Source organism: Taudactylus pleione, unplaced genomic scaffold, assembly GCF_031769625.1.
Source record: "Taudactylus pleione unplaced genomic scaffold, aTauple2 ptg000139l, whole genome shotgun sequence".
Taxonomy (NCBI): domain Eukaryota; kingdom Metazoa; phylum Chordata; class Amphibia; order Anura; family Myobatrachidae; genus Taudactylus; species Taudactylus pleione.
This window is the reverse complement of record NW_028284541.1, coordinates 2,429,650-2,455,580: the sequence shown is the minus strand read 5'-3', so window position 1 is coordinate 2,455,580 and position 25,931 is coordinate 2,429,650. Positions and strand designations below refer to the sequence as shown.

General features: G+C 46.6%; 1 protein-coding gene across 1 annotated transcript in view; it reads right to left on the bottom strand.

The window, feature by feature from the left end:
- KIAA0586 (KIAA0586 ortholog) overlaps window positions 1-25,931 on the bottom strand; it is a 150,923-nt gene that overhangs the window by 54,691 nt on the left and 70,301 nt on the right. Inside the window, exons 24-30 of the mRNA XM_088473708.1 lie at window positions 24,631-24,847; window positions 24,061-24,290; window positions 23,168-23,244; window positions 14,967-15,101; window positions 14,542-14,725; window positions 12,774-12,910; window positions 10,752-10,839 (exon numbers count right to left, since the gene is read on the bottom strand). Of these exons, the coding sequence (XP_088329834.1) occupies window positions 10,752-10,839; window positions 12,774-12,910; window positions 14,542-14,725; window positions 14,967-15,101; window positions 23,168-23,244; window positions 24,061-24,290; window positions 24,631-24,847 (1,068 nt within the window). The remainder of the gene's footprint in view (window positions 1-10,751; window positions 10,840-12,773; window positions 12,911-14,541; window positions 14,726-14,966; window positions 15,102-23,167; window positions 23,245-24,060; window positions 24,291-24,630; window positions 24,848-25,931) is intronic.

The window sequence follows — 25,931 nt, the reverse complement described above, 5'->3', positions numbered from 1 at the left end:
CCAAATGTGTACCCAGCATAAGGCGGCCTCTTCTCTTCAGATTATTCCTGGCAGCTGGGGCAACTGTAGGCTCGGATCAGGAGGATTTAAATTGGGTTTGACTCCTCTCCTGCAGTAATGACTTGTTAATGGAGCAAATCCAATCACGCTACTAGTAAGCTCTATGTTATCTATTATAAAGCGGCCGATTCAATTAGCTGCGAGTTGGCAGGAAATTGCTTAAAGAGGGTCAAAAACCAGCGGCCATGACTTTCTGCTATATAATTAGAAATCTGTGTTAAATTATCGTGGCTCAATGGAAGAGAACGCTGATCTTAGTTTGCAGTTCCAGACTAGGTGAAAAGTAGGGAAAAATCCTTATTTTAAAGGCAAAAATGTCACGACACAGTGCAGTACTCCCATGATGTCCCTTTTACATAGGAAAATTTAGGCAATAAAGGCGTCATTACTCTGGTGATTTTCTCTAAAATGCAAATTAATGGGTAAAATTATGTGGGACAGGTATGTGGAGGTGTAAATGATGTGGGACAGGTATGTGGAGGTGTAAATGATGTGGGACAGTTATGTGGAGGTGTAAATGATGTGGGACAGGTATGTGGAGGTGTAAATGATGTGGGACAGGTATGAGAAGGTGTAAATGATGTAAGGACAGGTATGTGGAGGGGTAAATGATGTGGGACAGGTATGAGAAGGTGTAAATGATGTAAGGACAGGTATGTGGAGGGGTAAATGATGTGGGACAGGTATGTGGAGGTGTAAATGATGAGGGACAGGTATGTGGAGGTGTAAGTGATGAGGGACAGATATGTGGAGGTGTAAAAGATGAGGGACAGGTATGTGAAGGTGTAAATGAGGTGGGGACAGGTATGTGGAGGGGTAAATGATGTGGGACAGGAATGTGGAGGGGTAAATGATGTGGGACAGGTATGTGGAGGTGTAAATGATGTGGGACAGGTATGTGGAGGTGTAAATGATGAGGGACAGGTATGTGGAGGTGTAAATGATGTAAGGACAGGTATGTGGAGGGGTAAATGATGTGGGACAGGTATGTGGAGGTGTAAATGATGAGGGACAGGTATGTGGAGGTGTAAATGATGAGGGACAGGTATGTGGAGGTGTAAAAGATGAGGGACAGGTATGTGAAGGTGTAAATGAGGTGGGGACAGGTATGTGGAGGGGTAAATGATGTGGGACAGGAATGTGGAGGGGTAAATGATGTATGTAGAGGTGTAAATTATGTGGAACATGTATGTTATATAATGCATTGATGGGAAAGGAGTTTTTGAACGGATGGTAGTTGCATGTGTCTTTTTCAAACTTTTTACAAACTTGTACATACACTTAAAGATCAGTATAGAGACTTTAAGTAAAGTGTCTACAGTATTTTGTGGGTACATTAATTTACAAAAGTTCCAAAAACCAACTAATTGACACCATGTAACTGCCTCCAATAATTTGCTTATGGCCAATAACAGTCTCCTACACTGTCCTGCCATCTCATTTACCACTTTTTGGGGGAACTCAGGATTATTTCCCCCAGTCTTTCATGTACTACACTTAGGCCCTCATTCAGAGCCGTACGCTCTGAGCAGAGCGCACGCTCTGAATGAGGGCCGTCCTCCATAACTATGGAGCGTCCCCCTGGACGCTCGTATAGCTGTGGGTCACCACCCACAGCCTATACGAGCGTGCAGTTTGATGGCCGCGATGGTCTTGACCATCGCGACCATCGAAACTGCGAGCCGGAGCCTGCGGTTGAGGTTTTCAACCGCAAGGCCCAGAGTGATTTTGGCTCTATCAGAGCCAAAATCACTCCCACTGACATCACTAGTGATGTCAGTGGGCCGGCTTCTGACGCTAGGCGTTCCCTTGGGAACGCCCCCATCAGGGAGGCACGCCCCCGGCACGCCCACCAAAGGGGGCATGCTGTCAATCAACATCGACAGCACGCCCCCTTTGATCAGACACAACGAGCGAAGGACTTTCCTTCGCTCGTCGCGTCTGGCGCATTGGCACGACGGAGCTCCCGCCGTCGTGCGCATGCGCAGTGCACAACATCGACCCACTTGCGAGCGGACAGCCGCTTGCGAGTGGGTCTGAATCAGGGCCTTAGTTCACACACTGCAGAATTAAGGCGTGACCTCTGCGATTTTCCATTTAAAATTGAAAGGGAATGTAGAGAAAATGTTATGAAAATATCACGCAAAACGCACATAATATTAACACAGGTCACGGAATCTGCGGCTAAAAGAATAGGCCCCATAATTCGCTATTGTGTCCGTCTAGTGTAAGCATAGTGAGAGCTGGGTGGAGGCCTTTACTACCATACTTAGAGTGATTTGAAAAGAAAACCAATTATGCTGTGCAATGGGAGTGAACACAAGTTATATGGTCACAATCCCGATTTTTATTTTACAATACATGCCCCCATTAGGTAGACTGTACTTCTTACAAGTTATACGAGTAATGTTAACAAGCTGTTGCTTGCCTGTATAATTAATTAACCCTTGTGAAATGTCTGTTTCAACATCTATAGTGTGATCATATAGCTCAAGACATTTACCAAGTAATAAATAAGGAAGTGATAAAGCAAAATAAGGTGTATACTAATTAGCAAAGATTTTACGAGTAACCATCCTTTAAAATAAAAAAATTAAATAAAATTGAAAGATGGAAATTCCCACCAGATGTTTTACATAAAATGTCACTGATTCTCCTGACTGCACAGTACTGAGTGTCCCAGATGCTCATATATAGGATTCCCAGGAAACATTATTACAATTATTTTTTTTTATGGGAGAAAGACACAGTATATCTATACTGGTGGACAGACACATAACAGGAGGAATACATAATTTTTTTTTAAATACCACTAGTAACAGTCATGTAATTGGTTACATGCATATGTTTGATCTTGCTAGCTTTTAAGTTTTGGGATTTTGTAAAAAAAAAAAAAAAAAAAAAAAAGAAAATCGAGAAAGTGCTGGCAAACCGTAAAATTCGATTTATTTCCCTTTTAATATTAAATGATATATGTTTGCCAGTGCTTCCTCTTTTTTTTCTTATTCGCTGTATATAATTTTTTATGTGGGGGGTAGGGTATCTCCATTTTGTGGAAGCAGCAGGCAAACTGGAAGTTGAATTGGCGCCATGTATTCGTTTTTCTGTTCATATATTTTGGATTTGGTGTTTTAGGAATATATACAGCGGTATATAGTATATACTGTGAAAGGATGCGAGTGTATGGCACTTTTGAGCCGTAATTTGATTGAGTTAGGAGTTAACCAGTGGGAGTCGGATGGGTGGATAAAAGGGCACATCTCTAATGACCTAATCAGGCTCCTGACAAAGACATACGACGAAACGTGTTGAGCGTGAACCGGGATGTGACACAGTCAGTCGCATCAGGTTGAGAGAGGCTGGGAGCTGATAGGAATCTGTTGTCTGCGTGAGGCATGGTTCCTGAGATCAACCGTCTGGTGGGGTTTGGTATGAAATACCGACGGCTTACAAGCCACCGGTTGAAATCCCGAAGAGAGAAGCCCGACAGATGAAAATCCCGACGCCGGCTCGTAAGTATGTTTAACCCTCCCCTCTCCCCCCCAAACCTCCCTTGGGGGCGCCTAACCTGAAGACTCTGGGGGTAGTGCCAAACCCTAAGTCCACGCCATGGTGCCTAACCCGAACCCCCCTCCCTGCACCCAAAATATAACCTCCCCCAGGTGGTGCCTAACCCTAAGTCCCCCCATGGTGCCTAACCCTCCCTCCCCGCACCCCAAAAATAACCCTCCCAGGGGGGTGCCTAAGCCCAACCTCCCCCCTAGTGGTGCCTAACCCTAATCCCCCCTTTCCCTAGCCTAAACCTAAACCTCCCGGGGGGGTTGCCTAACCCTAAGTGCCCCCGTGAGTGTCTAAATCTAACCCTCCCCCCCTCCCAGCGGCTAACACGTCACGACACCCGGCTAGCCTACGTTCGGTATGCTGGGTGTCGGGATTTCGATGTGGGGCCTATCTTTAGTCCCATGCCGGGATTTCAGTGTCAGGATTCTGGCGGTCGGCATTTCGATATGCCTTAAACGTTTCTTAATGCTGTACGTGTATATTTTACTTAACAGCAATTGTAAATCTTACTTTCATTATTATGCGATCCCAAGTTTGTTATATATATTTTGTAGTACATGCTCTATCAATACACACTTATTCTGCCGTGTATCTGTGATGATGTTTAGGTCCATCAGATATTAATTGATTCTAGATCATAAAAATATATTTTGGTTTTTAAATAGAGTTTTATATTTAGAAGATAGATTTTTATACAGTAAGAAATCTATTTTTCCTTATGTATCTCTCCTTTCTTCTCTGCCCCTTAGGTTTTCTGCCTATAATAACCAACAGAGATTAAGGAAAACTTCAAACTAATAATTATTATTTCATTTTTTATTCAGCTTATAAATGGCAATAACAGGTATCCCTGCAGAATCCTTACTTGTCTCATCACGGTAACTTATTAAAGCGCTATCGGGATTGCATGGAGTACATATTTCGATCGGTATAAAAACCTTTCCAATTATTTTGTGCATATTAATCAGCTCAGGAATAAACAACCACGTATAAATTAATATAACATACTTGTAAATAATATGTCAAATAGTGGCTTTAAATGCGCTTTAAAAATATACTCTTAAACCCACGCTGGAAGTTTTAGTTTGAAGTAGACATTAATAGATAGAATGCATTAGGCGGCAGTTCTTGGTTTATGGGCAGCAGCCAAGCAGGCTGGCAACAACATGTTATTTTCCTTCATTAAATTAGAATGTACGCAAAATGATAACGGAAACTGGTCACAAGCTCTTTGCTGCCATCTGCTCCCTTTCAAGGCTGTGCTGAGTGAGCCAGGCAAGACAGCCTACCCTCCATCACTTCCCAAGAAAAACCGGAGTGCGCAGAAGAAATTAGTCAGTTCCATAAACACTGCATAGACCGTACACAACTTTATATTAAATATTCATAATAGACAGTTACACTGTTTAATGCCGGACTGTAAAATCCTGCTGTTTGGCACTTAGACTAATATGGAGACGTGTGCAAGTGAATCACACGTTATGAACTCTGGCTGGACAAGTAGTAGCGTAATAGTTAGCTTTGCTGCCAAACAGCACCGAGGTCTTGAGTTCAATTCCCAACAAGGCACTAGGGGCCTGATTCAGACCCGCTCGCAAGCAGGTAGATGGGCGAGCAGTGCGCACGAGCCGCGTGCACATTGCGCGTGCGAGAAATCACTCGCTCCGAGGCTCACAACAAAACAGGGCGGCTGTCGATGTTAATCGACAGCTCGCACCGTTTTGTAGGCGTGGAGGGGGGGGCGGCCCTACTGACATCACTCGTGATGTCAGTAGTTGAGCTTCCTGCTCTATTAGAGCAGGTAGCTCACTGGGGCTTGTGGGAACGATACCCTACCACAAGGGTCTCGTCGCAAGCCCGATGGTTGTGACCATCACCTGGCCGTTCGCAAAAGCTATGGGTGGTCACCCACAGCTTACCGAGTGGCCAGATTGAAAAAAAAACAGGCCGCCCAGATTCAGAGCGAGGGCTCACAAAGAGCGTCCAGCTCGGAATCAGGGCCTAGGTTGAGTCTGTATGTTCTCACTAAGTTTGCGTGACTTTCCTTTGGGCGCTATAGATTTCCTATGGGGCGGCTGGGAAAAATAATGAACCTTAGTGTTTGTGTGTACATGTGGTGGGGAATATTGCTTGTATGCTCTATTGGGGCAGGGACTGATATGGATGACAAAATATTTTGCTGCAGAATGTGTGTATGCGCCTGGCATCGCAGGTGTATAATCAGAAGACGACTGCAAACACGTGGCAATAAATGTCATTGTAAAAATGCATTTGCCAAGATGTCTGATAATTATTAGACGATTTTGATGGTAGTATCATCCAGCCCCGTGTCTATTAATACTATAAACACACACTGCAACATTAAGCCAACTGCCCAGTATCACTGACTATGTAGACAAAAAAATATTAAAACGTCCCTTTTTAGGTCTTCGATGAATATTTATTCATTTATTTTAATTAGCGGTTATATTTTGCAGCGCTTTACAGAGAATATTTGGCCTTCATATCAGTCCCTCCCCAGTGGAGCTTACAATCTATGTACCCTAACGCACACACTAGGGTTAATTTTTTATTATTTTTGTGAGCCAATTAATCTACCAGTATATATTTAGATTGTGGGAGGAAACACATGCGAGCACGGGGAGAATATTCCACACAGTTAGGGCCGTGGAGGGAATCGAACCCAAGACCTCAGTCCTGTGAGGCAGTAATGCTAACCATCACACCATCCGTGCTGCCCCAATGAATGTTTAAGTAGCAGTTGCCTTTTGTGCGCAAGAAACAAAATTGTACAACCGTTCTTTCATTCGTGCCACAGGAGACTTGTTCTACAAAGGAAATATGACAGAAGCACATGAAGCCAAACAAATAGTTTCCACTTCTCTGAATTAGAGGATGAAGAATTAATTGCAGAGGGATGGGTTGTGGCGTACTGACCTGCTTACATGAGCTGTGCAGTCTGCTAACCCACAGACTCTGCCCTGAGATTAGCTTGGCCTCTTCCTCCTAACCCCCCTACCGATCTCCGCAGTCCCCACTTTTAACATCCTACATTAAAAACTTTGTTTCTCTGACAGGCCTGCAGATTATACTCCAGAAACACTCTGTTGGATATCATAGCTTTGGAGACAAAAAGCCGCTCAACCCAGCAGCCCAGAAACAAGAAAATGTCTTATTACAACGACTCTGTACAGACGGTGCAATGCAGAGCCAGCTCCTTACAGCAGGGAAGACATTAAAAATAATCACTGCTGGGTAAAAACAAAACAGAGCCTTTCTGTTCCAGCTGCCCATACGTACGGCAAGCATCCCTCATTATTCCAAATTGTTGCAGGTAAGTATGTACAATTTATATAAAGGAAAAGAAAAAAAAAACAAATCAGATGAAATCTTAGAGTTAATGTTTCTCGTCAATCCCTAGCAATGTTTCCTACAGTCTCAGACTCAATTTGTTCCGCTGCTGATAGATATATATGCTTCCACTTAAATGGAGCATGAACCGGCTTTCCGTACACAGAAGTCCTTAGGAAAAATAAAAAGGAGGTATACAGCGGGGGGCGAAAACACGTTTCTTTAGGTTTATCTAGAACAATTTATTATCCATGGTCCAAAATATGTTCTTTAATAAGGATAAAATTATTTGTTTCTTTTATATTACACAGCAAAAATGTTATTAATATACGTACATATGTAAAGGTCTATGTTTTGATGGCAGGTAAACTTTTGAAATAGTTTTTACAGACCCTATTCTCTATAGTCTGCACCATGTAATCTCACATCAGGGGCTAGTTGGTGTGGCAATGAAGATTGGACGTTTGTGGAAATACTGTACAGTATTCAACCTGGACGGTTATCAAGGAAAACATTTTATTTGACTGTTCCAGTGGACAGCCATCTGCCTGCTTACCTGGTTCCTGCCGCCTCTGCATGTTGCCTCTCCCTGTCACGTTCCTGATAATGACGTCTGCCTTTGATCACCTACAGCTCCAGCTTTGACAAATTTGCACCCAACCTTTCCTGGGAATGTCACCAAGCCCAAACCTCCCACTAGCACCTGGTATACCCCATTCACCGGAACCCTGACCTGCGATCCAGCACTGCTCATGTGACCTGTGCCATCCTGCTGCCGCAGTCTTCACGCCACCGACTTCTCCCTCCTACCAGATCTCACAGCTCTCTCCATTGCTGTTTAGAGTGCCATTCACATCCTCTTCCCACTCACCTATTCCCCAGGACCTCACAGCCTTCAGACAAAAAAAACTCCAGACTGCCAAGGCCCCCAGCCCCATTTTAGACTAAGCCCTTCACCGCCCACCTTAGCAACCTGCGGACCTTAGTTCTCCCCACTATGACTATTATACCACTGGCTCCTTCTGTCTCTTATTACCCCCCCCCTGCCCCTTTGGAATGTAAGCTCTCATGGACAAAGTGATCTACCTGACCTGCCCGTTATCCATCTTACTCCCTTGTCCCGGTCATGTCTTATGCTGAACTGGTTCTTTAATGCTTATTCTCCAGTGACTCTCGCAATGATCATATAAACATTCGCTTTATCAACATTCAGGTTGTCCAGTCATGTATGAAGAAAAGGAAAGAAGAGGGCGTCTTAGAAGGAAGGGTGCACAAGTTAGTCAATTAAAACTAAACGTTTAATTAATTCATAATAAATTGTTATTGGATGGACATAAACGGCAAAATATTTAAAACCAAATAGGTATACAAAAATGAGCGAAAAGATGAAATAAAGAAATATATTTGTGATTAAAATCAAAAAGACCTTCTGTATGTTTTCTTCATGCTTTATTCCAAAAATGGAACTGCATGTATGTGTTTATTTGGTTCCATACACCTCAAAAATAAACATTCCTCACCAGGAAACAAAATAATTCCTCAAAAAGAGGTTATCAAGTCATCACAGAGGAAGAAGTATGCTGATAATCAATGACCTGTACTAGATAGTAATGCCGGGTACACACTAGACAATATGCCGTCCAATCCGGCGGATCAGAGGGGCATATCGGGTACAACGTCTAGTGTGTATGCACGTCGTCAGCAACATCCTCCGTCAGACCTGCATGCATTGCGGGGGAGGGGGGTGTTCGTCAGCGTGCTCCCTCGCTGTTGCTCCCAGCAGCGGTGTGTACGCAGTTGCCGATGCCGGAACCAAGCCGGGTCCCGTTGCTAACTACGTCGGTACACAGTAGACATCATCTAGTGTGTACCGGCCGTTACTTAAGTTATTTAAACATCTAAGTAAATCTTTGTATACATTACAAAACGTCTAGTCACTGAAAACAGTTTTTAAAGAAAAAACGTTTGTTACATTTTCTCCACAGCAAAGAAGATCTTGTAGTAACCATGTGTCTGATCATCTCAACTTTTGTCACCAGTTTTTCACTTACTGGAACTCAAGACCCAGGTTGGTTTAGCCTTTGAAATGATTGTTATGTTAAATTGTCAGCCCCAGTAGCCGAGATCTCGACGATGCCCGCAATTCGCAGGCTATTACATTTACCCCAAAATCTCATTCACTGCAGTCAGGAGCGGTGTTTGAATTTGCATTTCTAAACCCTTTGAGGTCGGTAACTGAATTTGCCAACTCTGCAGGTCCAGCGATTCCCATGTCTCACATCGGAGTAAAGCGTGGGTAGGTCTGTGTCATCAGAGCCATGCCCATCTATGCTGGTTTTGCTCTTCTTTTATGTCTATGAGCCATTCCTATTATAAAAACCGAGGATGCCGGTTTACAGAGCCGGATTAATACCCAACTGTGTTTGTTAAGACATCGCTATATATTTACATACACAGAGATCAAATTTTTTGCTTGCAGACTGCAATAGGAAATACAATTCATTATATCTTATCCACATCATCAAATAAAATGATTTATGTTCAGGCTGTTCCTCTATAAAGACCTCAAACATATGAAAATATTCTTCTAGCCAAAACATACAGAATATATATATATATATATATATATATATATAAATATAAAAAAGACTTGCATGATTGAAAAGGTCTCTGTGGGTTCACCACTACATAAATAATGGGGAATTAAATCACCGAAAACAGCTGGGTAAACGGCGTAGAGATTCAAGGGTGCCGCAAAGCCCAAAATTAGATATAAATTGTACCAAAGTCTCCACTTTGTCTACAACAGAAGAGTATATATTGCTATTAATGATGAACTGCAACTAAATACTGCATATTATTTCAAGAATACTAGAGATTAATAAAAAATAAATGTAATTACTGTGTGTGCAAGCTCAGTGTGTTTCTACTGTAAGAGCACGTAGGTCCCACCGGATGATCTACTCATGTAGCTGTGCTTAGACCATCAGTTTATTATTAAGTACCTGTTCATCATGTAACAGTGTACACATAACTTTGGTTAGTAACTATGAGCTACTAACCGTAGTGACCACTCCTGGAATATGAATCAGAGCACATGGAGACGGGGTGTTGTCTGGTCTCACTTGTGCCAATTTCCCAGTAGTATTAAGCGGGCAAAAAGACTGGTAGAGTGGATTAGTGGAGAAGTTGCCTATAGCAACCCATCAGCTTCTACCTATCATTTTATAGAATGTAATTGATGAATGCTACCTCGAAGCCGATTGGTTGCTATAGGTAACCTCTACTGGTCTACTTCTCTGTTTTTTTCACTGCTTGTTACATCGTTCAGTGATTTAAGACTACAGAAGGTAGAAATGCCACAAAACAAACATATTGCTAAATACTATACATCTAACTTCTCAAAGTACTACAGGAACATGAGAAAACAAAATATTGGATAGACAGAAGGAACAACATTATTTATGCAAGAAATTCATACAAAGTTTGGCTGCATATGAAATTATTTTTTTTCTAACTTTCTTTAAAACCACATACAATATTCCAATACCGCATTACATGCTCTCAGCATGTACTGTAGAACTTCAAAATCAGTGGTGCCACCTAGTGTCTGGTTGCAGTATTTTTCATGCAAATTGGTTTGCACATTCCTTCAACAGGGTTGTCTGACACCTCCTAGCAGAATGCACGTTCACACCAGCCTCTGAAAACTTAGCATCTGCATAGCAAAACATCCTTTTGCCAAACCACTGGCTGTTAAAGCTCAGACAAACATTTACCTTGGTGTGGACCATCTCCTGACTTGACGCCAACTTGTATGATGCGGGTAGGCACTGGCTGATGCTCCTTTTGAGGTTGTCCAGGACCCTGTGATAATTATAGTATGTGTTAAAATGCAATTGAGAAAGAGATACTAAACCCCCCCACCACCACCAATGCTGCCTCTTGTATATCGACAGCTTTACGCTGCCAACAAATCAGCTACAACACACGTAAATGTGTTTCCTTATAAACACTTTGCTTTCTCCTAGGATGATGTAAGTGTAACTAAGGTCCTGCTGTCACTTTAATCCCAGGTCACACTTGGCCTCTGACTATACAATCCAGGGGCACTATGTAAAAGCCGGCTACGGTAACTTATGTACAACAGCTCCAGGCCGTGTGACCAATTTAGCCTGTAGATCACATCCTATAATATTTATAAAGACAGTAGGACTTACAGTAAAAATACACTAAATAAAATAACTCACACATGACTGGTTAAGATAAGAGCACACATCACAACTATACTAATTATCAAACTCCTTTAGCTGTATATTAATGACAACCCACTGACCCCAGGCCAACATTGCTGTGTGACTGGATCATCCAGCTCACCAAGAGCCTCTGCAATCTGGCTGGGCTGATTTCTAATACATGGCACTAATAATTTGCACAATACTGCTACTTGGCATGGGCTATGACTTGGTTGTAAGCTAAAATCAATGGTCAGTCTTCTTCAACAAATGTACTCTCAATGAGTAACAAGGCTACATGCAGTGTTCAAACATAAAGGGGGCAAGTCAATTGTTTTTGGCGCCCCCCGCTGGGCGTCCGACAGAACAGTTCAATTGTTTCTCATTTTCGAACACCTAAAGCTGCGGGGGGGCGGACATTTCTTCGCGTAGACTCTTAAGGTGCACCCAAACGGCGGCTTAAAGCCCTAACCACTTCTTTAGATGGTCTGTGCCGCTTTGCATGGCACCCGTACCAAGAAACAATTGAATTGCTCCGTCAAGCACCTATTCGTATAGACACCCAGTAGGGGCCGAGTAAAACAACTGAATCGCCCCCAAAGAGGACAAAGCAGAGAAAAAAAGATGGAGCAAGATACAGGTCTTGCCTTCACTGGCTGGTATGCATTCTACTGCAGTACATTCAGGGGGTGGTACCAGTTTATATGGACAGACAGACTAACCAGGTGAGCACAGTAGATGGTGCTCTCTTTATACCCCTTTTAGATCAAGCCTCTAATACGGGATTAGTGCCTGGGCATCCCGGGTCCTGGCTTGGTGTGAAAGGGTCAAGCCGGGTTGTGTGTTCCAAGATCTCGACCCTGGTCGAGACCAGGGTAATACCCGGGACCAATCAGGCTCAGCTACGCTGTGAGGGCGACCAGGGTTATTCAACCCGGGTTGCAGTAAAAGCAGCTTCATTGGCGGCTGAAGAGCGCTGAGAGATTATGTAATTTCCCAGCGGCAGAGCAGGCAGCCTGTAACGTCCACTTTTGATTCATGGCAAATCAGACATGGGAGCAGTGTGAAAGGTTTCAACCCAGAAATAACCCATGTGCAAGGTGCGGTATGAGAGCAGCTCTTACATGCCTTGAAACGGTGTTCAAAAACCCAGGTCTGGAAGCAGTATTAGAGAGGGGGATAAAAATGCAGTGTCCGGTCACTGGTCGGAAAAGGTTTTAATTTCTCCGGTTTTACTTTACATAACATTTTATAAATCATACAATAATAACTCACTGGTTATCACCCTTATCCACGCTATTTTATTAATAACACAAAGACTAAAGAGCGGAACATCTGAAGAATGAAAACCTTTCCCAAGCAGTACTGCAGTACAAGAGAAACATGCATTGGCTTTCATATTCGGTGAGCCAAGTAGTAATAGCGAGGGAATTATTTTTTGGCTGAGCCTATAAAATGTTAAGAGCACTGAAAGGCTCTTGTTTGTTCCAAAAGTAAAAATAGTTTCAATATAAACCACATGTTGAAGAAAAAAGCTGGTAGAGAACAAAGCATTCATGTCTTCACCTGTGAGAGGTCTCTGGCTGCAGCTGGGATTTGGTGCAAGTCTTCGGCATGTGGATAATGAGAAGGCAAAAGCTGGGACTCCAGGTCTCTGATGCTCAACGGGCCAGAGCTAAATTCGGCGTCTCCGTGGCGTTCTCCTGGCCAAGTAAAAAAAAAAAAAAAGAACCATAAAATACCTATTGACGGGATGTAGTCGGCATCCCGGCGTGCGGGAAGCAGACTGTCTAAATACCGGCACCGAAATCCCGACCGGTCGGGATCCCGACACTGGTATTCCGACCGTCGGCATCCCGAGTATCGGGGTGTTAGGGTTAGGTAGCGGGGTTATGGTTAGGCACCGGGGAGGGAGTGTTAGGATTAGGGTGTGGGGAGAGGGAGGTTAGGTTTAGGCACCGGGGAGGTGGTGCTAGGTTTAGGGTGCGGGGAGGTTAGGTTTAGGCACTAGGGAGGGATGGTTAGGGTAGGGAAAATACTTACCAGCTGTTCTTATGGGTGTCGGGATTCTGGCTGCAGGATGCTGCTGTCGGTATTCTGACCTGCGGCATCCCGACAGATGGGATTTCATACCCAACCTCCTATTGACCACATACAAAAGGTCAACAATGATTTGGTCGACACCAGAAGGTTGACATGACAAAAGTTTTAAAAAAAAAGTCTGACAGATACAAAAGGTCGACATGTGCAGAAAATCAACACGTATAAAAAGGTAGACATAGAAAGAATCGATTTTTAGGGCTAGAGTCAGGCACTTACCAGACGGTCAGTGAAATGCTGGCCATACACTAGTACGACCAGCATAAGACGAGAGTCATCTTACCATTTCCCATGAATTCCCCGGCAGCTCCCTGGCAGTCCTGGCCGCACAATTTAGTGCTTTGGACACACGATGTACATACGATCTCACGATACGATCGATCATGTGCCTGCTGAAGAGCTGATCATCATTCTTCAAAATATCACTCAAATGACGCCGGTCGGATGTACGATGCATCGCATACACGGCACTATCTGCATACGATTACAATAGATAATATGGGCTGCACATCTGATCATACGATAAGTTTCAAGAGCGGCGGGACTGCACATCGGATCGTATCCTACCTAAATACAACACAATTTCGACACAATACATCGTACGATGCGTCTAAAATCGGGCAATCATCCCGAAATCGCACTAGTATATGTCCAGCATAAGGCACTAGAAGGGACGGTTAGGGTTAGGCACCAAGGGGAGGGTTAGGGTGAAGATTAGGGTTAGAAACAAAAATAATAAAAAATATATGTCATCCATTTCCCCGTTGAACCTGTCGACCTTCTGTACTGTCTAACTTTTGTCATGTCGACCAGTTTCCATGTCAACCAAATTAGTGTCGACCTTTTGTATTACATCCGACAACCTCGCAGTGTACAGATAGCAAAATGCCATTGTCATAACATACATTAAGAGCCAATATAATTCTCCTTTTATTAAAATCTTATCTGTGCTACTGAAATCATGTGTACAGTACTTGGCAAGATTTTAATATAGATTTCAGGAACACGTAGCTGCTGAGCCAGGTGCATCAATCATTGCTGAGACCCCACTGGCATTCGGGAGGAGTTGAGATGACATGCAATAGTTTATAATTAATAAAATAAGCTTGCATCTCCATTTTATTAAACAAATGAATCAATAATGTTAATTTAACGACACGTCCATGTTTTTGCATGGGACACACAATAAATATAAAATGTACTGATTTGGAAAGGAAAGGAGGCCGTGTGTAACCTGGTACGTCCATATACTGTCCAGGGGATGATGGACGTTTCTTCTGAAGTCCAGCAGTTTGACCTCTATTAGTGGGCTTCTCCTTAAAAGCAGAGTGTCCCACCAAGACTTGCTCTGCTGCCCGGGTGAGACGTGGCCTTTGACCCTCACTGATCTCCCCCATGCTGCTCTGCTCCCCAGAGCTCTAAAGAAAAGACAATAAAAAGCTACATATATAAACACTCCTAGAAAGAAAAGAAAATCGTTCTGTAAATGTCCAACAGAATGATAAAATAAAGAGTTACGTGCACAAATAGCAAAGCTTCTAGGGGTGAAAGTGCTAATATACGAGGCCATGAAAAGGGCCACACAAGCACAATTTCCAGAACCGATCACCTTACATAACGCGTTTTATTGCTTTGTGCAGAGAGTGAAGTGTAATGTACCTCAGGATAGTAGAGTGCCTCATGCCGTGCAACAGGATCCTGATTACATTTGGCTAATAGCGACAGGACGGGGTCACGATGTGCTCCTCTGTGAGGTCCGTGGATTACCTGTCCTTCACTAGGAGGATCCAATTCCTGGATAAACAGAACAAGTCTTGCTAGTATTGGCAATGTGCATTTTTATATTAGGCTTGGACTGTTCGGTCAAAGCTTAAACTGGAATTTTAATACAGAATAAAGCCGAGTGCATTTCATACGAGGAACAGGGTATGAATTAAGAATTCTATCCACACCGCTCAAAAGATCAAACCAAGTTGTAAAATGCTCCTTAAACAAACATTAAGATTCAACTGCAAACTCGCAACTAGTATTAGGGTTATATTTACTAAAGTGAGAGTTTTTAGAAATAGAGATGTTGCCAATAGCAACCAGATTCTAGCTATTATCTTCTAGAGCACAGGTTCTCAAATTCGGTCCTCAGGACCCCATACAGTGCATGTTTTCCAAATCTCCTCACAGAATCACAGGTGAAATAATTAGCTGCACCTGTGGATCTTTAAAAAATGTGTCAGTGAGTAATGAGTACACCTGTGCACCTGCTGGGTGACCTGGAAAACGTGACCTGTGTGGGGTCCTGAGGACCGAGTTTGAGAACCTATGTTCTAGAAGGTGCTAGCTAAATGCTAAGTAGACTCTGATTGGTTGCTATGGGCAACATCTCCATTTCTAAAAACTCTCACTTTAGTAAATATACCCCTTAGAGTAGAGTTCCGGGATAAGAAACCAGCTATTAATTAAACACTCAGTGCTGTGTGTCTCTGCCATTACTGCAGGCACCTTGTGTCGGAACGGGTGTCACGATCTATAAAATGCAAACTTCTAACGCAGGCTGCAGCGAGATAAGAAGCCCATGCAGAATGCCTGGCGGTGTGCATCCACCAAAAGACACTGTGCATCATTAATATTTATCTATATGGCGCCAGCATACGCCGTAGCACATTTATGGGCCTAGTCTGCCGTTCTGCTAGTTGGAGACTGAAGGCTGCAGGAAAATATTTTATGTGGGTGGAAGGTCCTTTATCATTACTTTACAAGAAGGAAAAACAACAGTGACTAGATAGGATTTGCAGGAAAAATAAAATAGGTCAATTAAAATGTGACTAACCCTCTGTAAATTGAACAAAAATGCATTAAGTTAAATAACATTAATAAAATATTATTTCTTGTCAAATGTTTATAAATCTCAAGGGTCCTAACATTTAAGTGCATCTTCTTCTTAAATATCTTATTAAAACCTTCTCCATTCTTTATACAGGCATTACAGGGATAATCCGTCCTGAACCACAAGTCGTATTACTGAAGCCAACCATGTGTGGCATAAAGTAAAAATAAACAAAATATAGTAAAAGAATTGTTAGTTTTGCTTATGAGAAAATATGAGATATGGTAAGAACTTACCCTTGTTATCTCTATTTCTACGAAGTCCATAGGGTTCCACAGGATACCTTGGGGTATAGGTGTGACGTCAGTCGCAGGGCACCAAAGAGTTAAGCTTTCAGCCTCCCAGGATGCACTAGGTCCCCCTCCTATACCCCGCCCCCGAGCCAAGGCACCTCAGTTAGTTACCAAGCCATAGGCCGGAGGAGGAGAAGGAAGAGAGAGAACAAAGATCTGGACACATACAAGAATCACATTCTCACCAGAGGGAGACGGAAAACCGGTGACCAGAGCAAAGCCCATCTGCAGCACAGGTGCGACAGGGCGGGAGTCCTGTGGAACCCTATGGACTTCGTAGAAATAGAGATAACAAGGGTAAGTTCTTACCATATCTCATATTTTCTACTTCAGGGTCCATAGGGTATCCACAGGATACCTTGGGGATGTCCCAAAGCAGTATCCTTCAAGGGTGGGGACGCTCCTGTGCAGAAAGGAGAATCCGCCGCCCGAAGGAAGCATCCTGAGAGGCGAAGGTATCAAACCTGTAATACCTCACGAAGGTATGGACTAGGGATGTGCAGGCTCGGATAGGTTCGAGTTTGCACGTGGAGTTCGGATTTTTCCCTCCAAAAAAACGGAACTCAGAACGAGGCAAAACGTCATCTTACATGGACGAACATCATCATTCCTGGACAAAAGACCAGGAATGATGATGTTCGTCCATGTAAGATGACGTTTTGCCTCGTTCTGAGTTCCGTTTTTTTGGAGGGAAAAATCCGAACTCCACGTGCAAACTCGAACCTATCCGAGCCTGCACATCCCTAGTATGGACAGAGGACCACGTAGCAGCCTTGCAGATCTGGACTGCAGAGGCACCACGTCGAGCTGCCCACGAAGGACCCACAGACCTAGTGGAATGAGCCTTCAGAGAAGGAGGAACCGGTAGGCCTTCATGAAGATAAGCTTCAGAAATAGCCATACGGATCCAGGCTGCCAAAGTTTGCTTTGAAGCAGGCCAACCCTTTTTACGGAAGCCATAGAGGACAAACAAAGCGTCCGACTTCCTAAACGAAGAAGTGCAGTCAACATAAGTCCTTAAGCCCCGCACAACATCCAAAGAGGCCTCACCCACGGAAAGACCCGGTGAGTTAAAGGCCGGAACAACGATTTCCTCGTTAACATGAAACTGGGAAACAACTTTGGGAAGAAACTCGGGCCGAGTGCGGAGTACTGCCCTGTTCCCATGAAAAACCAAGAAAGGGGGTCTACTAGAGAGAGCCCCTAACTCAGAAACACGTCTGGCCGAAGCAATAGCCAGAAGGAAAACAGTCTTAGCTGTTAGCCATTTAAGATCCACTGATCCCAGTGGTTCAAACGGCGGTCCTTGGAGAGCCCTCAGGACCACAGCCAAATCCCAAGGCGCCACAGGTGGAACAAAGGGCGGCTGAATGCGGACAACACCTTGCATAAAGGTGCGCACATCCGGGATTGTAGCAATCCTACGGTGAAACCAGACAGATAGGGCCGAAACCTGTACCTTCAAAGAAGCAAGGCGAAGCCCATGATCTAGTCCCGCTTGCAGGAAGGCGAGAATCCGAGACAGACGAAACTCTCGCGGTGCATAACCTCTCGGTCGACACCACTGGAAGAACGTATGCCACACGCGATGGTATATCCTCGCGGAAGACGGTTTCCGAGCTCGCAACATGGTACGCACCACAGAGCTGGAAAACCCCCGGGACCTCAGCATGGCCGTCTCAACAGCCACGCCGTCAAAGACAGCCGAGTCAGGTCCGGGTGACGACAAGGACCCTGAGACAGGAGGTCCGGTCGTAGCGGCAACCGCAGAGGACTGTCCACGGACAGACCCTGAAAGTCTGAGAACCAGTGCCATCTGGGCCACGCGGGAGCTATCAACAGGAGCGTCCCTCCTTCCTGTTTGAATTTCCGGATTACCCGTGGAAGAAGGGAGACCGGAGGGAACCGGTATGCGAACCGGAACGTCCACCGGACGGACAGAGCATCCACCAGAGACGCCCCTTCGTCTCTTGTGCGAGACCCGTACACCGGAAACTTGTTGTTGTGCCGGGACGCCATGAGGTTGATCTCCGGAAGACCCCATCTGTCCACCAGTAGTTGAAAAACGTCCGGGTGCAGGGACCATTCCCCCGGATGAACGTCCTGGCGACTTAGAAAGTCCGCCTCCCAATTGAGCACTCCCGGGATGAAGACCGCTGATATGGCCAGAAGATTGCGCTCCACCCAAACCAGGATCCGAGACACCTCTACGAGAGCCGCCCGGCTTCGGGTTCCTCCTTGCCTGTTTATGTAGGCCACGGTGGTAGCGTTGTCCGACTGGACCTGTACCGGGTGACCCTGGAGAAACCGATGTGCCTGCTGGAGAGCATTGAAGACCTCACGGAGTTCCAAGATATTGATTGGAAGCTCCGCTTCTGTCGGCGTCCACCTGCCCTGGAACAGATGTGGACCCGAAACTGCACCCCAGCCCCGAAGACTGGCGTCCGTTGTCAACAGGACCCAATTTGGAACCCAGAACGGACGTCCCTCGCTGAGGTGGGACGTCTGTAACCACCAAGCAAGGGACAGACGAACCTCCGGGGTGAACACAATCGTCTGGGACTTCAGAGACTGAGGCAGCCCGTTCCACTTTGACAGGATCAGGTGCTGCAGAGGTCTGGAGTGAAACTGGGCATATTCCACCATGTCGAACACCGACACCATGGAGCCCAGTAACCTCATCGCCGAGTGTAGAGACACCCGGCGGCTGTGCAGACAACTGCGCACCCTTGACTGTAAAGCAGAGATCTTTTCCTCCGTCGTGAAGATCTTTTGCTGTCCCGAGTCCAATAAGGCTCCAAGATGCAGAATCCTCCGAGACGGGATTAGAGTGCCAGTTGATTAGCCAGCCGTGCCGTTGCAGCAGGGCAATGGTCAGGTCCAAGTGGCGTAACAGGAGCTCTGGAGATCCCGCCACCAATAACATGTCGTCCAAGTACGGCAACATGCGGACTCCCTGCAGCCGCAGAGAAGCCGCCATGACCGCCATCACCTTGGTGAAAACACGTGGTGCTGTCGCCAGGCCAAAAGGTAACGCCCGAAACTGGAAGTGGTCGCTGCGGATTGCAAACCTGAGGAACTGTTGATGGCGCAAAAGAATAGGGACATGCAGGTAAGCGTCCTGTATGTCCAATGACACCATGTAGTCCCCAGGTTCCAGCGCCAGAATGATGGACCGTAGGGTCTCCATCCGAAACTTCGGTACCCGCAAAGACTTGTTGAGTGCTTTGAGGTTGAGAATCGGACGAAAGGACCCATTGGGTTTCTGTACCAAAAAAAGATTTGAGTAGAAACCCTGGCCCCTCTGGGAGAATGGAACAGGCACTATAACTCCAGCCTGGAGCATAGTGTGCAATACCTTCCGCAGCTCCGTAGCCTTGTTCCGGTCTGATGGTAGACCCGTGGTGAAGAATCGAGCCGGGGGTCTGTGCCGGAAGAAGAGGGCGTACCCGTGGGAGACCACCTCCAGAACCCAAGTGTCTGTCGTAGTGACCGACCAACACTGGGCGAACTGCAGCAGGCGGCCTCCCACCCTGGGATCCCCCAAAGGGAGGCCCGGACCGTCAGGCCGCAGGCTTGTCATCTGGCTTGGGGGCCGGACGTCTGGTACTCCATGCCTGCTTCCGGGGCTTGACCGATTTCCTAGGGCCAGCCTGACGAGGAAACGACTGTGGTTTGGGCCTGCCCTGGGCCCTAGATGACCGAAAGGACGATGGTCCAGAACCAGAAGGAGCAGCGGCCGACGGGAGACAAGCCGATTTGGCTGCCGCCAGCGTGGCCACAATCTTATCCAGATCCGGACCGAAGAGAACTTCTCCGGTAAACGGCAACGCTTCCAGACCCTTCTTGGAATCTGCGTCCGCCTTCCAGGATCGCAGCCACAAGGTGCGACGAGCAGCTACCGCTGCTGAAGAAATTCTAGACACCAGAGTACTAATGTCTAGAGCCGCCTCGTTGATGTAGGTGGCCGAATCACGGAGATTGCCAATCAACTCCGCCTGTTCGGCCGGACAGTCGGAATCAAAAGAAGCCTCTAATGAATCCGCCCAGCGCTCCATCGCTCTGGCAACCCAGCAAATGGCCATAGCCGGCCGTGCTGCCCCCCCCGCAAGGGAATAAGCGGACTTCAGGCAGATTTCCACCTTGCGGTCCGTAGCATCCTTAAGGGAGGACATGGATGGCATCGGCAATGTGGCACTACGGACAAGACGGGTCATGTGAGAATCCACCTGTGGAGGGGATTCCCACTTAGCAAAATAATTATCCGCGAACGGATAAGCCACCGCCAGGCGTCTCTGCGGCTGGTATCTTTTGCCAGGCTGTTTCCACGATTCCTCTAAATGGTCCACCAACTGACCCGAAAGAGGAAAGACTGTGGCATCGCCCTTCACGTCTTTGAAAAAGGCATACTTAGACTTAGCCGCTGGGGGAACTTCGTCCTCAATCACCAAGGCTGTGCGGACCGCCCGAATAAGTCCAGGAATATATACCTTGGACTTCGCATCAGCGTCCTTAGTATGGAGAGGTTCCTGATCGTAAGGATCCAGAATCTCCCCATCATCAGACGTCCCTTCGTCATCCTCATAAGGAGCGGACAGAGACGCCACCGGCCGTTTATGAGGCCGCATCACAGACTCCCCTTGCAACACATCTGACAAGTGCTGTACAGAACTCGTCAGGGAGTTAACCCACGCTGGCTCCTGAGAACCCGGGAGCGGGGAAATAGGGAGACTGTGGGGTACCACCAATTGTCGTGGGAAACCCTGCATGGGTGACGACACCACAGACTGCTGGGACAAACCCATCAGAGTAAACGCGGGCTGCGGAGCTAACTGGCCCACTAAAGCTGTTAGCGCCTGAGCGAAACAAGCCCAGGGCGGCTCCTGCACCAGTGCTGTAACCGTAAGAGGCCGCGCCATGGACAAACACTGCCGGCAAAGGCCCTCCGCACTACCCTCCCCCTCCGCTAACGGTACTTTACACGTGGTACACTGTAGCCGGAGGGGAAAATCACTTTCAGACATGATGGCACCACGTATGTGACCCCTCTCACCAATTATATATTAAATAGGCGAGAGACCACCCTGCAGCACCGCACCGCAAGGGCTTAGCAGAAAGAACAGGGACAGTATAAAGCTGACAGTCTTGAGAAGAAAAGTTACAGGCAGCGCTAGCACAGTCACATACAATGCAAAGAAAATCAATTCCTGCACTAACAGCGCTGATCACTCAACTACACAGACACAGGGCCTGGTAGGACACAGCGCTGCATACACAGACCTGACCACAGCGGAGGAGAGGTATGCGGGGGGACCCAGACCACGATGCTTCCAATGCAGGCTTCCAGCAGCGTTCACCATGCTTCTGAAAAGATGGCCGCCGAGGAGCAGAGAGAAGGCTGGCCTGGGGGAGGAGCGCTGACACAGGGCCAGTCAGCACAGTGCAGAGAGGGCTGTGTGCAGCGGGGGAGGCGCCGGCTGTGAGACAGGGAAGGCGCGCTCCCCTGGCATGCATTTAACCCCTGGGACGCCGCAGCGCTACCGCTCTGCTGCGGTCCACTGTCCCAGGGGGTAGTGGAAGCGCAGGTTGGTCGCCTGGCTCCACGCTGCAGCCAGTCCCCAGGGAGCCCCCTGCCTGGGGACTTAGGACCATGTGATCAGCGGGGACCCACCACGGGACCCCGCTGCTTACCTCTGTCCCCCTTGAATCCGGCCATGGTCCGGAACATCTGGGGTCACCGCTAGCTGTGACCCCAGATGCCCACCAGCATCCCTGGATCAGTACCGGCGTTCTGGTACCGGCGGGGTGTAGGGAAGACAGCATGGACGTCAGGACTGACTGTCCATGCTGTTCATCCAGATGTGCAGCCACAGCTGCATGAAGAAAAAGCTTCAGGGGCTCTTCTAGCCCCCACTCCAACAGGTGCACCCGACTCCGGCCGGGCACCAAACTAAACTGGGGTGCCTTGGCTCGGGGGCGGGGTATAGGAGGGGGACCTAGTGCATCCTGGGAGGCTGAAAGCTTAACTCTTTGGTGCCCTGTGACTGACGTCACACCTATACCCCAAGGTATCCTGTGGATACCCTATGGACCCTGAAGTAGAAATTCTACTTTTAGGTAAAGCTGTGATATTGGCGATGGATATTCTCCTATGTACACTAATCATTTTTTATTGAAGCATATTGAAAAGCATTGAAGGGAATTTCAGTAAGTGATTATGGCTGATAGAACGAAAGCTTGGACTCAGCAGGTTGTACATATAAAACACACTGGCAAGCAGGTCAGGTCCTGGCTGGGTATGGAAACATATAACATTCATTGATTGCTTAGGGCGGAATTCTATTGTTTTCGCGGCCCGCATCTCCCGTCTAAAGTGACAGGAGCTTGCGGGCCGCTATGCAATTGTTTCAGATTTTCGTGAAAAGTGATGTTTGGGCACCCAAATATGTCACTTTTCGCACATTTCAGCTCTCACCCCCCTGGGGCTGCGAGCTGAAATGTAGCGCTGTCAGCTGATCGTGCCCGACAGGAGCAAGAATTGAATAGCTCCGTCGGGCGCGATGGGAGCAGGAATCAATTGAATTCCTCCCTTAATGTTAGAACATGTTTTGCAATAGCCATTCAGCTAGCAGTATATAACAGCCCTCTATTCAGGCATGTTTAGCTACCGTTAGGGGTCTCCTTACCATGTCATGTGCATCTTTGAGAGTGCTGGACAAACTTTCCATCAAGTTTGGATAAAGTAGACCACCTTCTGCAAAGGCTGAAAGAAAGCACACAGATCATCATCAGTATCTTCACTTACCCCAAATTAGTCTGCAGCAGTCGGGGGAGGTAGGGGCTGCTTATATTTTCTCAAACATATCTGGCACCAGCACGAATCGGGGATGATTCTGAGTGATACGGATCTCTTTTAACGGGCGCAAATGGCAAGTTTTTGCATACAGCATATGCAAATTCACAGTCTGAGTTGGGACGTAATTAGGCCGGATCTGTTTTTCCGTGAAATAGGGCTTCAATTTGATGGTACGTAAGCACCCTGACTGGGGAGTGGCAGTGTCATGGGTGTGTAACAAAAGCGCAGTGCGATTCTGAGTCACACGTACGGAGAAGGGAAGCCTGTTACTGACGGATCTCCTGTTCCTTGCATGGGGCTGGTACAAGTGCCTATATTAATGATGGGCGGCACAGTTTTCTGCTTGCACTAATGCCAATCAATGTCTGATCAGGATCGATCAGATGTCGTATGGAACTGGTGGAAAATGCGGGTCATCAATGACAGAGATTACTGTCCAGTCTCACTAACTATGCATCATATAGGGTCTCCTGCAGGACGTGATATCACACAGGTGACTGCCCCACTCACTCCTAATTCATTTCTTTCATGCCATCATGCAACACTGTACAACGCAGGGAATTAGGGAGGAGTAAGGAAACCTGCAATAAAAAAACTGCACAAAAATATAACATAATGGTGCTCGTTATACAAAAGATAACACAAATGGACATATCCAGACAATACATCGGATGGCCATATACTGTTCTGCTAAGTATTATCCTTTTTATAACCACTAATTACCTCTTCCAGCAACCATCTGTCCATAACTGTACAAGATCTCCCCTTCGGAGATGGGTTTATCTGTGGAGGAAGACTCTGTGACCGTCAGGCTGCTCTCGTCTGTGGAGGGTGCAGAGCTTGGTATAGAAGAAACGGGTGACGGGGTTCTTTGTTTAGGAGAATACAGAATTGGTTTCTCTGGTTCAGAGATTAAGCTCTTTGGTTCTTCTTCTTCAGCCACTGTCATTACACTGACGAGAAAATGGATAAAAAGCAACCATGTAATGTATAACCATCTCAAATAATGGGTATTCAACAGGAACGTGTACGGGATAATACTGAGCATCACGTGAGACGAGATATGGTCGTCTGAGGCTCAGTCAGAGAATCTAGACAGCTATTGGATCTGATGGAGGCCCGTTAGTGCAGTCAGAATAATAGACACAAAATACAATAATGAACAACACTTGATGGGATTTACAGTGAAGCCCGATAACAAACAGAATGATTATGATCAGACCATGATTAGTGTACAACTGTCTCATCAGTATCAGTGTATGTAGCCGGAGATTGTAATATTGATTTACTTACACAGCATCCTTGTACTGAACAGCTTCCTTAATAGAGTGAGGGTTCTCCTCTTCCAATGGCAGCTCCATATTGTCCCATGGACTGGGGGCAGGACTCTTAGAGCAAGTTGGATCTTCATTATCGTCTGGTATAAGAGGTGTGGGAGTGTGCACTCTTGGGGGTGTAGCTACTGGTGTAATTGTGGGTGTATCAACATGGCTTAATGGAATCCTCTGACCTAAAGGGCACAATACAAGCTCTGTAAACCAGGGGTGCATTTTGGATCAAAGGTTTAAGTAAAATGTAAAAGCAAAATATAGCATCAGGACAATTTTCATAATTAACATGAAATTACTATGTAAATAGTAAAGAGCAATATACTTGCAATCAACTGATGGGGGTGGAGCTAAACAAGGGAGAAGGGGAGAGAAAGGGGGAGAAGAGGAAGAGAGGAAAGACGAGAGAAGGGGAGAGAGTGGAATAGAGGGGGAGCAGCAGCGGGAAGCAGACGAGAAAGTGAGAGAGGAGTGAGGGGGGCAGAGAGAGAGACAGGGGCAAAGATGGGGACAGAGAGGGGGAAGAGAAAGACAGAGAGGGGGAAGAGAGAGAGGGGAAAGAGAGAGAGGGGAAAGAGAGAGAGGGGAAAGAGAGAGAGGGGAAAGAGAGAGAGGGGAAAGAGAGAGAGGGGAAAGAGAGAGAGGGGAAAGAGAGAGAGGGGAAAGAGAGAGAGGGGAAAGAGAGAGAGGGGAAAGAGAGAGAGGGGAAAGAGAGAGAGGGGAAAGAGAGAGAGGGGAAAGAGAGAGAGGGGAAAGAGAGAGAGGGGAAAGAGAGAGAGGGGAAAGAGAGAGAGGGGAAAGAGAGAGAGGGGAAAGAGAGAGAGGGGAAAGAGAGAGAGGGGAAAGAGAGAGAGGGGAAAGAGAGAGAGGGGAAAGAGAGAGAGGGGAAAGAGAGAGAGGGGAAAGAGAGAGAGGGGAAAGAGAGAGAGGGGAAAGAGAGAGAGGGGAAAGAGAGAGAGGGGAAAGAGAGAGAGGGGAAAGAGAGAGAGGGGAAAGAGAGAGAGGGGAAAGAGAGAGAGGGGAAAGAGAGAGAGGGGAAAGAGAGAGAGGGGAAAGAGAGAGGGAGCGCGCAAGAGAGGGAGAGAGAGCGCGCAAGAGAGGGAGAGAGAGCGCGCAAGAGAGGGAGAGAGAGCGCGCAAGAGAGGGAGAGAGAGCGCGCAAGAGAGGGAGAGAGAGCACGCAAGAGAGGGAGAGAGCGCGCAAGAGGGAGAGAGCGCGCGAGAGAGGGAGAGAGCGCGCGAGAGAGGGAGAGAGCGCGCGAGAGAG